Here is a 15,833-nt window from a genome sequence, read left to right on the forward strand (position 1 = left end):
GGGCTCAGTACGGAAGTCCCTGGGCCAGCTTTAGTCACGTGGGAGAAGCTTCTACGCATTGCTAGCATTCAGGTGAGTGGAGGATTCTTAGCCATCAGTGCTTTGAAGCGCTGTGGGCCATAAGCGCCTGCAAGTCATGTGACCTTCCAGGCTCAGATCGTGGTTTATTTCCGGTGTGGAGTTGCACTCAGAAAGGATGCGGCTTAGTTCCAACTGAGTCTGTATTTGGAGACCTATCAAGTTTACCTGGGGTGGGGCGAGGAAACCTAGACTCTGGATGGAAGCTAGAGTAAACCTGACCTCATGAGTGTCTGGATCAGGTCTGCAGGCCCTCAGTCAGCCTTGCTTCAGGACCGGGTTTGGGGTAGCAGAGGCAGCCTCTGGTAATTCTAAAGTTATCCGACTGCCTCTTCTCCAGTTGTCTGAAGTGGTCTTGAGGCAGAACACCGCCCAGGAAGCAGCCTTTGTGAGGCCTCTGTCACAGATTCGCAAAGTGAAGAGAGTGAGCATAGGAAATGGCAGGCGTGGTTTTTACTGAGAACGGGCAGTGGAGTGACTTCTCCTCTTGGTTTGGCAGGAGGCATGGCACTCTGGCGGGCATACCAGAGAGCCCTGGCTGCACATCCGTGGAAGGTCCAGGTTCTGACAGCTGGTGAGTGTCTCTGGGACCAGGGTGTAACTAGAGTGGCTGATTTGAAGAGGAAGAGACCCACATTATGGCACCCACTTCCTCCTATTTAGCCCCCTAGAGGAGTTTGACTTTATCTCATCCCGAACTATTCTGGTTTTTCTGGGGGGCAGAAGGGGCGAGGTCCTAAAGCTATTCCTATGGTATACACAGTAGGGCGCTAGAGAGATGACTCAGACTTGAACTGTACATACCTCCTTTTGCAGAGGACCCAGCACCCGTGTCAGGTGGCTCAAAGCCTCTTGTAACTCTAGCTCTGTGAGTCACCTCCAGCCACTTGGGGCGCCTGCACTCACTCACACCCCCCCCCCATAATTTACAATCATTTAAAAGTTATAACAATGTATCTAAAAGTCCTCACAAACTTAAGTAGTCCTTTTTATTCATTCATTCATTCATTCATTCATTCATTTGTGTGTTTGTTTGTTTTTTCAAGACAAGGTTTCTCTGAGTAACCCTGGATGTTCTGGAGCTCTATAGGCCTGACTGGCCTTCACTTTAGATTCACTTGCCTCTCCCTCCCAAGTACTGGGATTAGAGGGGTGTGCCACCACTGCCTGACCTAAGTAGTCCATTCTTAAATCATCTCCCCCAGGAGAGCACCCACCTTGGGAAGCTGAAGTTTTCCTCCTACATTTCATAGTGTGTCAAGCACATTAATGTACATGCATTGTGTCATAGGGGCCTCCAAAGGTCTGTTAGATTCCTTGAGTCTATGTTAGGTCACACGCCTAACAAGTGCTGAAGTAACTTACTATAGTTTATTTATTCTCAGCATTTTTTTTACTGTGAAATGTACAAAACAGTCATGTATCTGAAGTTTAAATATTAAAACTGAATGCTTCCAAGTCAGCACTCAGCTTTGGGACTCCTGAAGTCCCTCTCCTCAGTTCATACATTCCACTTTGTTTGAGTTTTGTTTCAAGGCAAGAGAAAAAAAAAAAAAAAAAAAAAAGACAAGAGTCACACCCTAGCCCAGGCTGACCAGGAGACTGGCCTTGAACGGGCCTCCTAGTACTGAACTTCAAGTGTGAGCCATCACGACTGGCTATGGCCACTGTGCCAAGCTTGGCCTAGGTCATTGTTTTGCTTTTCTTACATCCTTGTCGTCAGACAGTGTGCTGACTGAGTCCTTTTGACACTGCGTCCAGTGATGAAGTAGCAGCTGTCCCCACCTTCATTTTGCTGGTTAGCTGGTCCAGGGGACAGGACAGGGGCCACCATCCATCCTCTGACCCTCAGAGTAGCGCAGTGCGGAAATGGGGTCATAAGGACGCCTTGCCTATGTTTAGACAAAGAACCCATATTCTAAGGAGAGCTGTGGACTTCTGAAAGAAAAGAGCAAGGCTAAAGGTCAGGGTAGAGCACTGGTCCTGTTAGCAGAATAGCCCTACATGAACAGTAGAAACTACATTCACTGCGTGGCTGGCCAAAAGGTGGACCCCCATACTCCTCCCTAGCCCCCTGATAGCATCCTGTGCCCAACCACCTCTTGTCCTCAGAGTGTCCGGCCTGCATGACTCACCTGGCTGAGTGTGTGGTGACTCATACTGGACTGTGTGGCTGTGATGGGAACTGACACGCTGGGCCCTTTGCCCAGCCTCAGATTCCCTCAGGGCCCCTGGCTGCCAGATAGAAGGTCCCCCCTTGCGGCCATCAAGAATGGAGAGGGAAGGACAGTCATGTTTCCCTGCCTAAATGCTCCCCCCATAGCTGGCAGAGGCAGGAACTGAAGAGGTGCAAGTGCAAAGTTGGGGTTAACTGGAGCACCTGGTGTGTCTTGCTTGGTTCTTTCCGTGGTCCCATGTGTATGTTTCTCATACATGGTCTCATATGTATACAGTAGCATCCTTACGTGGTTCTGGACCAACCTGCAAATAATGGGTGGGTGGACTTAGCTCACCTAGCTCATTTTGGACTGTTTTCTGAGCACAGTGGCTGCAGAGCTCCCATGGGATAGCTCACACTGGGAAACAGAACAGAAATCTCAGACTTGGAACTAGAAGGCCAAGATCTGAATCTCAGAGCATAGCACTTAGTAGCTGCCTAATTAGCCCACGTCAATAAAGCTCTTTGCGCCTCAGTTTCCTCAATTAGAACTTAAAGGTCAGTTACAGGAGTTATCTCTGAGAAGAAGCTAAGGAAGTGTTTTTATTTATCTACTCACAGTGCTAAAGATGGAAGGCACAGTCTCACACATGCTAGGCAACCACGCTCTCTCTAGACAATATGCTATCCTTTTGTACCTGCTATTTTTAAAATATTATTTAGTGTGTGCATGCGCACACATGGCTTACATATGTGAAATCAGTTCTCTTCTGAACTGACTGGAACTTTTTTAAATGTACAATAAACTTGATGGTTCAAGGACTTGGCCCTTCTATGATTGTTGGTAACCCATGTACAGCAGGTTCTTTTTTTTTAATTTATTTTTATTTTATGTTCTTTGGTGTTTTGCCATGGGTGTCAGACCCCCTGAAACTGGAGTTAGAAACAGTTGTGAGCTGCCATGTGGGTGCTGGGAATTGAACCCGCTTCCTCTGGAAGAGCAGTCAGGACTCTTAACCACAGAGCCATCCCTCCAGCCCCACGAGCTGTTATTTTCAATCAGAATCTCACTGTGTAGTCCAGGCTTGCTGTAAACTCACTGTCTAGCTCAGGCTAGCCTCAGACTCTTCAGTCTTCCCACTTCAGCCTTTCGTGAGCCTAGGTCATCGACTTGTACCACACCCAGCTTCAGATAAGTATCTTAGCCCTGGTTTTCCGAACAGCAGAGCCTAAAGCTTATGGGCAGATTAGAAAGTGATCCTTCCTGACGGCAAGAGGGAGAACAGGTGTGACGGGCACATTGTTAAATCAGATGCCCTTCAGGATTTCTTGTGGCTCCGTACCTTGGAAGTGACCAAAGAGCAATTTGAAATGCCTTATCGGATGAAGTCATTTCTGGAGAAGAGGCCTTAATCCACTGATTTCTACCTTGCACTGGTCAGCATTTCACCCCGGGGAACAGTTAACTCCTCTACTATCTTTTCACACGTGTGTAGTCCCCAAAGGCACTAACAGTGAGACCCTGGTGTGGCGGGCCTGAAGGAAGCCTGTCTGTTTCCGCTGCAGTCACGACTAGAGCAGTAGGTGGATGCATCAAGATCTGCAGTGGTTCAGTGGAAGTGGCTAATAGTCGCGACCAGGGCAGCCCGGGGGAAAGGTTGTCTGTGTTCTGCAGTCTGAGTCAGCTTCGTCCCTTCCTTTCTGGAGGGCTCTTCCAGTCTGCAGTGGGCCCAGAGCCCAGGGCCCAGTTCCATCCATCGCAGGCCACCAGAACAGCTAAACTGTAGGCACTGATTTCCTTGGAACCTGCATTAAGCCAGAATGTGAGTCTTAGAGGCTTTGATACTGCAGAAAGGGAAACAGAGGCATAAGCAGGTGTGACCTGTGCTTAGGTGTCAACGCAGTTCTGGACCTGGCATTAGAATCTGGGCACTGCTACCTGTACTCCAGGTCCGTACTTGAGCTCCTGAGGCTTTGGGACATTGAGTGTCAGTCCCGCTGGGTTTAAGCATGAGAAGCTATAGAGCTGACCGTGTTGTCTCATTTTCTTCAATAGGGTTCTTATGGACAGGAGTGAGCTGAGCACTTAGACCCATTCCAGGGACTATGTCTCCCTTCCTCAGTAGACCTTGAGCTGCCCCTGGGCCCTAGGCCAGGTCAAACTCCTACACCAGCTAGCAGTCCCCATAGTCAGCAGCACTGTTGGCTCTGTGCCAGGAATATCTTTACCTGCGGACCCCACCTCACATATTTAAAAGCACACTTAAAAAAGCACACATATTTAAAAGTCATTCCAGGAAGCCACTTCCAGTCCACCTGCATCTTCTCTTCTGTTAATACTTTATTTTCTTGTACATACAACCCTTTCCAAAAGCAAGTGGAGGAACAAGGGGAAGCAGGAGTCTTGGGAGAGGGTTGGGAAAGTTGGGGCTTTTCCACTTGTGGGCAGGAAGGGGATGGTTTCAAATAGATCTATGTTCAGAGCCAAACATCTCTCCCCCACCCCGCCACCCCCTGGATCCAGTGGGGAGTGACGGATGAGACCTGGCATCTACCCAGAGGCATGATGTCATACTCAGAACCAGTGTCTACTCACTAGGCTCTGTGCCCAGCCTGGCTTTGGGGTACTACTGCCCAGCAACCTTTCACCCTGTCCCACCAAGGGCCCTGGACATTATGTATTTTGAGGCTTCCAACTCTCAAATCCAAGAAGAGAGGAAGCAGATCCTTACACCATTGTTAACCACATATTGGAGAGCTTTGGGGGTCTGGGGTCTGGGCTTGAGAAAATAGGATAAAGAATTTGAATGTTTGAGTCCTTCCTGTTGAAGGCTCACTTGGACCAGGAACGCAGGCCTTGCTCTTGGCATGGACCAAAGTCTTTGGCCATCCTGGAGTTGCTGCAGGTCCAGTGGTCTTAAGCTCCTATGAGCAGAAGACAAGCTTCAGGGTGCAGTTATGTCAGAAATGGAAAGACCTGGATGGGCCTACAGTCCCTCTTCACCTCATCGCTCTGAAGATGGCATGTCACCTGGTTCTGCCTCAGGCTCGATGGACCTAGCCTCAAAGGTTTGGGCTAGAGATATGCTCATACAGTGTTCATATGTGCCAGCCTCGCTCCCCCTACTCTTAACACGTGCTATAAAGGAATCTGTCTGTGAGTCTGTGCAGGCCACTTCCACGTCCCCAAAGGAAGTTTATCAAAGCACCCTAAGCAATCAGGAACTACAGTAGCCACATACCATATGATAGATACACCTTAACTAAAGGGTTGAGTCCTTCCCCAACCACCTCCCATCCAGGATCAGTCTAAGTGTAGACACTCATGAGCTACTAATCATCAGTACGCCATGGGCTCATCCCTACAAACAAACAGATGAAAACCAATGAGAGGGACTCTACTTACTCTTGTGGATTCCAGGACACCGCAGGTAGGCCTTTTTCAATGGCTGAAGGCTTCCAGAACCATGGCATCGGGAAGTTGGTTTTCATGCGAGTTCTGCCTTTAGCTTGTATGACTACTGATAAATCGTGAGGAGAGAAAATATGCGCATCTCTGTTTTCTAAGAATCTTGCTGCCTGCCCTCCCTATGGGTAACAAGGAGCAAAGGGGATCGTAGTCTGGGGAATAATACAGAGTGCATGAGAACAAAGTAAGCTTTTTAGTGTTCTTAAATGTGTGTGTCTGCACCACAGCTTTGTCTAGTGCCCCCAGAGACCCGAAGAGGCCAGCAGATCTCCTGAAACTGGAATTAGAAATGCTTGTAAGATGCCGTGTGAGTGCTGGGAACCCAGTCCGGGTCCTCTGCACGAACTCTAAGTGCTAATAACTACTGATTCATCTCTCCAGCCCCTTGTTTGTCTGTTTGTTTTCCTAATTTTTTTAGTTTGGTTTTGCTTGAGACAAGGTCTCACCACCTAGCCCTGCCTGGCCTAGAACTCACAATATAGACAAGGATCTCTGAGCTTGAAACAATCCTTGGACTCTGTCTCCTAAGAACTGAGATTATGGGCATGGGCATCATGCCTGCCCAGGAGACTTCTTTGATATGCGAGCCTTCTAGACATTGCTTGGGTATGCTTTGGTAGCCCATGGCCTCTCAGTCGGCCTCTGCCTGTGCTCTGGCCTTGCTCCCCTGGCTTAAGTTAATCCAAACTCTACACCTTACTCAGTCACTCCATGTTTCAGAGACTCGGTAGTTAGAGGGACATACGGTTACCCACTTCCCAGACCTTTTGTGAGGATTAATTGAGTCCTTTGTGAACTGTCACCATCTTGTCAAAATGGACTATTGTCCCTTCATTTCCCAAGTGTCTTCAGCCTTCTTAGGGTCATTTTCCCTTTATGCATAGTCCAGGAGAGAGTACTGAAGACAGCCTTGAGCGCACAGCTGCTGGCCACGCATTGGGAGGCAGTGGGGCTGAAAGAAGTGTAACCACCTGGGACCAGGGAGCACACTCTGGATTTCCTGACATCCTAACACTTTGTGCCTGACACAGTTCTTGGGTGAGCTTAGAGTTCTTTTTTTGTTTTGTTTTGTTTTTCAAGAGGAGCCTGTCCTGGAACTAGCTCTTGTAGACCAGGCTGGTCTCGAACTCACAGAGATCTGCCTGCCTCTGTCTCCTGAGTGCTGGGATTAAAGGCATGCGCCACCACCATCCAGTGAGCTTAGAGTTCTTTGTGCCCTTCCCCCAAACAACCTCATTGTTTGAGGTTGTAAATTGTTTGACTGTTTTCTGAGCTGCTGTTAGGGACATGGTTAGGTGTAGGGACTGACAAAAAAACATCTCTAGGATTCTACTCTGGCCAACTAACCCCTCCCCCAACCTCCAGGAATTCTGCCCGCGCCCTTGGGGAGGCCATGTCTCACTGTTTTGAGGCAGCGTGGACTTGATGGGATGCTGAGGAAGAGCTGCCTGGTGCACAGCTGCCCAGGTCACCAAGGGTTGCCCTTCACCAGCTCTTGCTCCTACCTACCCCAGCCGCCTCTGGCTAGGTTGGCCTGAGAGTGTGTGGGGGTAGAGCTGCAGCCAGCATGGACGTCAGAGCCAGCTTCAGACCAAGAAATGGGGTTGAAGGGTATGTTTGCCCAGCTCTAATTGAGGGCATGGGAACAGCGGTGGCTTCGGGGATAGAGGGGACTTTCATTACCCAATAAGATGGATGGGTGAGCTGGAGATCATGCGGTCACTCACAGGCGGCCCCGTGACTGTTTGTTAGAAACCATCACGCCTTCATGACAAGCTCTAGGCTCTAAATAGTGATGATTCCAAATCTGTCTTGGCTTCTAGGAGTGGGTAATCTATGCAATTAGGGGAGGGGAAGCAGGTGCAGAGGTCTGAGGGGAAATGGCCCCAATCCCCGTTGCCAAGGGGGAGTCTGGGCTTGTCTTCCGGTGTGTGTAATAGGTGGCCAGGACTCTTCGTTGTGAAGGAGGCTCTTATCATCCAAGCAAGGCAGCTGCTTTTCTGGCTCTGTTTGGGCACATTCTAGAAAGAGTTACTACCCATGCTGTTATTTACCAGTAGAGACCCCTATGCCCAAAGTGAAAGACATTGGCCAGAGTCTAGCTTCGAGTTGGCAGGAAAGAGACTGTTCCTTATTCTCTTGCGCATAATCTGTTAGTATTTTGGGGTCCTCAAAAGAATAGCGTCTAGGAGTCAAGCTCTATTACCAACTCTATGAAATTGTGGACCTTCATTTCCACGCCTCTAGAATAAAAGTTTGATGGAACGTACTGGAAGGCCCTTTCAATTCTGGTCTCTACAGTTCTTAGCCACAGACTTTAGGTTTCCCTTATCTGGGGTTTCAGCCCTGGTTCCCTTACAACTGTGTGTTCATAGATCCTGGCCTGCTCATCTCTGCTTTTCTGACTCCCACTTCCCTCTCTCTTTCTCTGCCCCCCACTTCCTTCATGGCTTCTTTGTTTAAGCTATGGTCTCACTGTGTACCCCTGATTGGCCTGGGACTCCCTATGTAGCCCAGGCTGGTCTCAAACTCAGCAGCCCTCCTACCTCTGCCTCCCAAGTGCTGGGATGCCAGACGTGCGTGTGCCACTCTGGCATCCAGTTTTTGATAGGACACATGAACAGTGTCACCATCCTCGAGAAGCAGAGGGCTGCAAGATGGCCAGAAGGGGCTGGTCATTTGCCAGAACGAAGCCCCGGGTCTCAGGGCGCCGAGCCTTGTTTGGTCAACAGACTTACCTTTTGGGAGATGTCCTGACAACACCTGTGTACTCTGCACACAGGGTCACTGATGGGCCTAGGTGACATTATCTCACAGCAACTGGTGGAGAGGCGGGGTCTCCAGGAACACCAGACAGGCCGGACTCTGACCATGGTGTCCATGGGCTGTGGCTTTGTGGTAAGTTCTGCTTACGGTGGGACTGCAGTGCCTTGGGCAGTGGCTTTCATTCTCTGCCACCCTGTAGTTCCTTTGGCCTCTCACACCTAGGCCAGCCTGTGCTCTCTTTTTGTCTTCAAGTTTGCCTTCCTCACAATTTGGTCTCTGGTGCCTTGGGGAGGAGCTTTGTGATATAAAAGCCAAGGTTCTCTGTCACTGTGCTCTACTGCCCTGTCTTTTACTCCTAGGGCCCTGTCGTCGGAGGCTGGTATAAGGTTTTAGACCGTCTTATCCCCGGCGCCACCAAGGTGGATGCACTGAAGAAGATGTTGTTAGATCAGGTGAGCTGAGAAAAAGGGGACTGGGGAGGAGAGCTTGGCTCTGGGCCCTCACAGCTTACTCTTGACTCCTCTTCCCTAGGGGGCCTTTGCCCCGTGTTTTCTAGGCTGTTTCCTCCCCCTGGTAGGAGTACTCAATGGAATGTCAGCCCGGGACAACTGGGCCAAATTACAGCGGGTAAGTTGCTCTCTGGCTAGCAGGCTAGCTGCCCCAAGGGAAGGAGGCAGGCACAAGCATTGTGCAAGGAGAGTCTTGGGAGAAAAGGAACCTAGGGGAGTTGGGGTGGGAGTGTCTTCCTGGAACAGAGTCTGTGTGGTGATATTCATGCAGGGATGATATATGCGTGTTACCTCTTCCCTCTGTCTTTGCAGGACTACCCTGATGCCCTCATCACCAACTACTACGTAAGAGTTGACCCTCCGCTAGCTGTTCTGCCTCCGTTAGTCTAGAGCTTCTCTGAGATTGGGGCTCATCACATAGGAATCCCTCTATTGGGATCAGTCTCCCACATGGGTACCTTGTTCAGGGAGGCACCTACCTCCAGCTGTTCTTATGTGTGGTTTGTGGAGCGGGGCCAGGCAGGACAGGGAGTCTGGTGGTCAGGTAGCAGCACCCCCTGACTGTCACATTTTCTTCTTCTAGCTCTGGCCTGCCGTGCAGTTAGCCAACTTCTACCTGGTCCCCCTGCATTACAGGTATGACAGATCCCTCCCCCACCCTTGAAGGAAGACCCCCTGTTTCCCAGATGGAGACAAAATGAGAACCATCAGAACCTTGACCTACTGTGGGTCTTCATCAGCACACTGTGTCCTGGTCAGGCCTCCTCAGCATCTACAGTATTTCATTTGTAACCTTTGATCTTTTACAGAGATCATCTTAGAGTGCCCCTGGCTAACCTGTCAGCTCCCAAAAACCTTTATCCACCCCTCCTGAGTTCCATGTTTGGTGGCTCATCTGCAGGGACAGTACCTGGCTGCGGTACACTGGCAGCCTAAGTCAGACAAAAAATCACACTCAAGTCAAGGAGGAGCCTTATCTGGTTGGTTCACCTCGGAGGATTATTTTGTTCTAGTAATAAAACTTGTTGCTGAACTGCATTATAAAAAAGATGGGAAGTGGTGGTGCACACCTTTAATCCCAGCACTTGGGGGGCAGAGGCAGGCAAATCTCTGTGAGTTCTAGGGCAGCCAAGGTTACATAGAGAAAAAGAACCATAAAAATAATAATAATGATATTGATAATAATCAAATAAAATAAAAAGTTCTGGAGAGATGGCTCAGTGATTAAAAGAACTTGCTGCTCTTTCAGAGGGCCCAAATTCAATTTTCAGCACCCACATGGTGGCTCACAACTGTATATAACTCCAGTTTCAGAGGATTCTGTTTTGGCATACGTGGGCACTGCATACACATACATGCAGACAAAATACCCGTAAACATAAAAATAAGTAAATCTAAAATAAAAAAAAATTAAGAGTGGCATTCAGAAGGGGCTGGAAAAATGCTCCCAGATGAGGGATCTTGAGAACACAGGAAAATATGAAGCTGTGGTTGACAGCTACCAAATAGCTTAACTAAAAAGAATGCAGATTTGTGAGTCAAATCTTAAGCATCAGAATCTCTTCAAAACTAAAGCGAGGTCAGCCAGGTGCAGACCTTTAATCCCAGCACTAGGCCAGCCATAGTGTCCCATGCTGGTAACCCTAGTAATGGTGGGGGCAGGAAGAGTAAGTGTTGAGAGCCCTCCCGAGACACACTAGGTTCTGTCTCAAAAAAGCTTTTATTTTTATTTGGTTATAATATCTTGCCTGAATAAGTGTATGTGTACCCTATGTATGCCTGGTGCCCATGGAGGTCAGAAGAGAGCGTCAGATACCCTGCAACCGAATTTACAGACATGTGGGTGCCAAGAACTAAACCCATGTCCTCGCAGGAGCCATAAGTACTCTTGATCACTGAGCCATCTCCTGAGCGCCTCAAGAAACTTTTTAAGAATAAAAATATATTTAAATAGATAAAATAACATAAATTTAAAAGTACAAATTTTAAGATTTTTTTTTAAGATTTTAAAAGTGTTTTACTGGTTGGTACATGCCTTTAGTCTCAGCACACAGAGATAAAGACAGTTGAATCTCTATGAGTTCAAGGCCAACCTGATTTGTGTAGTGAGTTTCCAGGCTATCCAAGGCTACACAGTGGGACCTTTATCAAATCAAAAAAAAAAAACTTCTTTATGTGTGTGGCTGTATGCATATGTGTGTGGGTGTACAGACATCAGAAGATGGCATCAGATTCCCTGGAACTGGAGTTATAGACTGTTGTGAGCTGTCAGTTGTGGGTGTTGGGAAACAGACTTGGGTCTTCTGCAAAATGCCAGGCATGGGGACTCAATGGTTAAGAGTACCAACTGCTATTCCAGAGGACTGAGGTTCAATTCCCAGCACCTACATGGCAGTTTACAGTTGTCTCTAACTCCAAGATCTGACACTGTCACATAGACATACATGCAGACAAACACCAATGAACATGGGGTGGGGTGGGGAGGGGGACCAGGCATGAGGGTGCATACTTATTACTGGAACACTAAAAAGTCAAAGGAGTAGCCGGGTGGTGGTGGTGCACACCTTTAATCCCAGCACTCAGGGGGCAGAGGCAGCAGATCTCTGTGAGTTCGAGGCCAGCCTGGTCTACAAGAGCTAGTTCCAGGACAGACACCAAAGCTACAGAGAAACCTTGTCTCTAAAAAACCAAACCAAAACAAAAAGAGTCAAAGGAATTTAACACTGTCTTTGGTGACATAGTGTCTACAAGAATTCAAGACTAGCCTAGACTATATGAGAGCCTGAGAATGAGTAAAGTTTTATATATATATATATAATGGTTACTTTATATGACAGGCAGTGCATTATTTTTGGAAATGAAATCTTGGCTGGTATAAGGTGTACAGATATATTTGGAAAGGTCTAGCTAGAGGCATGGATGACGAGTCATTTGTTGAAAGAGAGCTTCTGGTGGGCTGGTGAGATGACTCAGTGGGTAAGAGCCCTTGCTGCCAAACCTGATGACATGAGTTCGTTCCTTGGAGCCCACATGGTGCAAGAAGAGAACCCACTCCCAAAGTTGTTGTTTGAATTCCATGTGCATGCACGTGCACACATGCAAAACTAATGAGTAAAGAAGTGGGCTGTGGGGTTATTCAGGCTTTGAGGCTTCTTCTGAGAGGCAGAGCTCTGAAGTAGAGCAGGGTTGGTTGTCCCCTGGCCCAAGCCATACAGTCCCTCCTCCATGGGGCTCAAAGGAAGGAGGTCCAAACCTGCAACTTGTAAGCCCTTGACCATCACTCTCCCTACCCTGCCCATTCTCCTCTTCACGGTGTATTGCTATTCCCTAGGTTGGCTGTCGTCCAGTGTGTTGCTGTTGTCTGGAACTCTTACCTATCCTGGAAGGCGCATCAGCTCTAAGCCTGCCTGCTTCCATGGCTTACACCTTGCACTGATGCATCTTCACCCTGGAATGCTTGGACATGGTCCTCACAGAGAGCACATCAAGACTGGCGGGTGGCTCAGCTGCTCACTCAGCTGCATGGACTGCTCTACATAGGACCCATGTTTGGTTCCCAGCAGCCATGTCGGGTGGCTCACAACCACCTCAAGCTCCAGGAGATCCGTGTCTTCTTCTGGCCTCTCAGGCACCTGCACTCACACACACACGTACGCATGAATGGACACTTACTCATAATTAAGCATAAAATAAAATCTTTCTTAAAAAGAGAGTCTCTCAGTTCCACAGTATGGAGGTGCTGATCAGGATGGTAGTACCACTCGGAAACAGCGTATTTCACTCTGAAGATGTAACTGCTTGTGAAATCACCAAGACCTCTATACCATTGTCTGTCACTTGGCACTTACTGGTGGGCACTGTGAGAAGCGTGTCCTTTAGCAGTGTAGTCATTGTGTACACATCATAGAATATACTTAAACCAATAGCAACAGACAGATGCTTAGCAAGGGCTCTGAATGCAGTGAGGTGCGTTCTCCTGCTGCCAGTACACATGGTATACTGTTTTACAGGGGGCCTTCTTTACATATGTAGTACATCCTAGAGTAATGATAAATATAGCAAATTCGCAAACCAGTGACATTATCATTTATCGTTAAGTTGTACATACTGTACATAATTGCCCAAGCTGTCCTTCCATGTTACTGTCAACATAGTATGTTTCCACCGGCATCCTCCCAAGGATGTGAATAATGTGTTGAACTAAGCATTATGACAGCTAATGTTGCTAGGTGGTAGGAATGTTTGGGCTCTGTTGTCATTATATGAAGCCACCATGGTACAGGTTGTTACCGATGACTAAAAGGTCACTATGTAGCATAAGTACTCTTATTCCTACCACATAGCATATATCCCACAAATGCTTATAGAATACTATGACCTTGCCAACTTCACACCCATGTCCCAACAATTAATACCCATCCTTAAAAAAATACTCATCCCCCACTTTGTTTTTTGAGATAACTGTGTAATCCCGACTGTCCTGGAACCTCCTCTGTAGACCAGGCTGGCCTCTCAGTCACAGAGATCCAGCTGTCTCTGCCTCCTGAGTGCTGGGATTAAAAGTGTGCCACCACTGCCAGCTCATCCACACATCCACACTTCTATAGATGCATCTTCCTATCCAGTATTCAGGATTGAACTCAGCCTTGTGTATACTAATCAAGTGCTCTAACACTGAGCTACGTCCCTAACCTAGAACATCTTCACTCACTTTCCCGGGTCCCAGTGCCCCTTCAGATCCTCTCGGTGTTTTTATGGGCATAGGAATAAATGCGTTATTATATGGAGTCTGCAGCAGACAAAACCCTTCAGGAGACTACCAACGTGTAGTCTATAACTGGGAAGAAGTAGAGGCTACTCAAGCCTGGCCTTGATTTACTAAGACAGCAGCACCTCCAGAAGAGAGGAAGCTGATCGCACCACAAGCTGATGGCAGAGCAGGAACTCCAGCCCAAGTTTCCTCACTTCCTGCTTGGTGACCTTACCTAGAAGGTAAAACGGTGTACTAGTACTGTTTCTGTGATTTCCAGGGGAAAGAGCTAACCTTGTCAAACTCAGGGCAGACTGGTGCATTAAGTTCTGAAAGCCAAACACCTTTCTACGTCATACACAATCTGACACCTGTAGATTTTAGATTCTGCTGCTGTCAAGATGGTCAAAAATCCTGACAAACCAATTGGGCCAGCGGGCCTTTGGATGGGACTATGTGATCTTAGTTTTGGGACTCGATAGCCAGCCTGGGTCCCCTGTCAAAGCAGCACAGGACACCCCTCAGAACTTCTGGCCAGATTCTCGGCTGCGGATAAATTCAGGACCACGGACAGGTCCACGGTCCTGCCCCCTTCTTGGTCCTGGAGAAGAAACCTGGACCACTCTGTTCTGGAGACACACTGATTATTCTGTGTGTGGGAAGAACTCTGCATCCGGAAAGAACAATCTTTATGCCTCAGCCAGATTCTCCCTCCTCTACAGCCGAGGTGCTTCCAAAGCTGGCTCCAGGGTCAGGATGCGCGCCCCTCTGTGGGCCTGAAGCTGCTGGACTCGAAGCTGCCGCTGTCATTGCTTCTACAATCAGTTCATGTTCTTCGCTGACGTCAGTCGGAGCTGTCCTGGTGCTATATAAGGCTGGCGACGGTCCCGGGACAGACCCCGTGCTCCCCAAGGCGTCTTCAGCCCGTCCCGGGGGACAGAGACTGGAGCTCATCTTGCACCGGGCATACACTCCGACAACCTGTGAGTGGCTCGGAGCAACGATCCAGACTCCCTTAGCACCAAGACTCTGCATTCAGCCCACCCACTGCGACCCACCGGGAGGGAAGGAGGGAGAGGAGGGTGGAACTGGACTGGCTCAGCGGCTGGGGCTGATGGGCAGGCTTGTGGACACCAGGCAACAGCTGGAGGGTCCCGGCAGGGGCACTGGGAGTGCGCGAGAAGGGGCTCGTGTCACCTGCGGCTGCTCCAAGCGCACCTCACCCTATGCTGCCCCTATGTGTCCAGGGCAGGCGGCACCATGAGGCAGAGGGGACGCGCTGCACTCCTAGTGGCACTGCTGCTCCTGGCACAGCTGCGCCCCGGGAGTAGTCAGTGGAGCCCGGTGACTGCGGCAGCGACCGAGGTCCAGGATCCGAATCTGCGATGGAGTCCTGGGACACGGAATCAGGGCGGCGGCGCCCGCGCTCTCCTATTGCTGTTGGCTGAGCGCTTCCCGCGCCGCGCGGGATCGGGGACACCAGGCGGCGAGCGGCAGAGACGGGACGACCCTCCGCTGTCCATCGACCTCACCTTCCACCTGCTGCGGACCCTGCTGGAGCTGGCCCGGACACAGAGCCAGCGCGAGCGCGCAGAGCAGAACCGCATCATACTCCATTCGGTGGGCAAGTGATCGGCCTGGTGTGGGGCCCCCGAAAGGCTCGACCCTTTCCCCTACATACCCCGGGGTTGGAGCTCGCACGATGGAAGCTGGTTCAGTCCCGCGGTGCAGCGCCACCCAGAGTCACCCTGAGCACTCCGTGTGGCTATTTTTTAATAAAACTGCCCAAGAGTTTAGCCTCTATTTTCTGTCGTGGGGGGCACTGGCAACTAAGGAAGGGTGGAAACTTTTGGGGGAGTGGGGCTCCCCAGGCCGGTAGGAGATACAAGCATGCTAAGTGGGGTGGGAAAGGTAGGCTATCAGTTAAGCCCCTGGGGGCTCATCGCCCCTTCCCCCGCCCATCCAAATCCTGGAACTCAGAGGTCCTGAGACCCACCCTGACCCCCTTTCGAGGTCTCGGGCTTAGACACCACCTCTGGTGTAAAGGAGTTGCCCACGAGGGGGTTATTATTTCACCTCCACCCCTTCAAATCGTCTCAGGGC

The 15,833-nt window shown here is 49.5% G+C and overlaps 2 protein-coding genes across 4 annotated transcripts; both read left to right on the plus strand.

Moving 5' to 3' along the window:
- On the plus strand, positions 1 to 12,692 carry Mpv17 (mitochondrial inner membrane protein MPV17). 3 transcript variants are annotated; one of them, XM_038317897.1, is made up of 8 exons: positions 1 to 72; positions 578 to 652; positions 8,488 to 8,603; positions 8,831 to 8,923; positions 9,003 to 9,098; positions 9,293 to 9,325; positions 9,564 to 9,616; positions 12,312 to 12,692. In XM_038317897.1, the coding sequence occupies exons 2-8, from the start codon at positions 583 to 585 to the stop codon at positions 12,379 to 12,381; spliced, it is 531 nt and encodes a 176-aa protein (XP_038173825.1). In that variant the 5' UTR covers positions 1 to 72; positions 578 to 582; the 3' UTR covers positions 12,382 to 12,692. The 3 variants fall into 3 exon arrangements, with proteins under 3 accessions (XP_038173825.1, XP_038173826.1, XP_038173827.1); XM_038317898.1 differs by lacking the exon at positions 1 to 72 and adding an exon at positions 80 to 217; XM_038317899.1 differs by lacking the exon at positions 1 to 72 and adding an exon at positions 192 to 320.
- A 2,298-nt stretch (positions 12,693 to 14,990) lies between these two features.
- Positions 14,991 to 15,362, plus strand: Ucn (urocortin). Its single transcript, XM_038317938.1, has one exon. It carries the CDS (start codon positions 14,991 to 14,993, stop codon positions 15,360 to 15,362), a length of 372 nt encoding a protein of 123 aa, XP_038173866.1.
- The last annotated feature ends 471 nt before the right edge of the window (positions 15,363 to 15,833 follow it).

This window comes from Arvicola amphibius, chromosome 2 (genome assembly GCF_903992535.2).
Source record: "Arvicola amphibius chromosome 2, mArvAmp1.2, whole genome shotgun sequence".
Classification (NCBI taxonomy): Eukaryota; Metazoa; Chordata; class Mammalia; order Rodentia; family Cricetidae; genus Arvicola; species Arvicola amphibius.

What these genes read in the sequence shown, in the direction of transcription:
- Ucn (XM_038317938.1), top strand. Translation starts at nt 14,991, where the DNA reads ATGAGGCAGAGGGGACGCGCTGCACTCCTAGTGGCACTGCTGCTCCTG.
- Mpv17 (XM_038317897.1), top strand. Translation starts at nt 583, where the DNA reads ATGGCACTCTGGCGGGCATACCAGAGAGCCCTGGCTGCACATCCGTGG. An exon ending in CCCTCATCACCAACTACTAC is followed by an intron (nt 9,326 to 9,563) that starts GTAAGAGTTGAC and finishes TTCTTCTTCTAG; the next exon opens with CTCTGGCCTGCCGTGCAGTT. An exon ending in CTGGTCCCCCTGCATTACAG is followed by an intron (nt 9,617 to 12,311) that starts GTATGACAGATC and finishes GCTATTCCCTAG; the next exon opens with GTTGGCTGTCGTCCAGTGTG.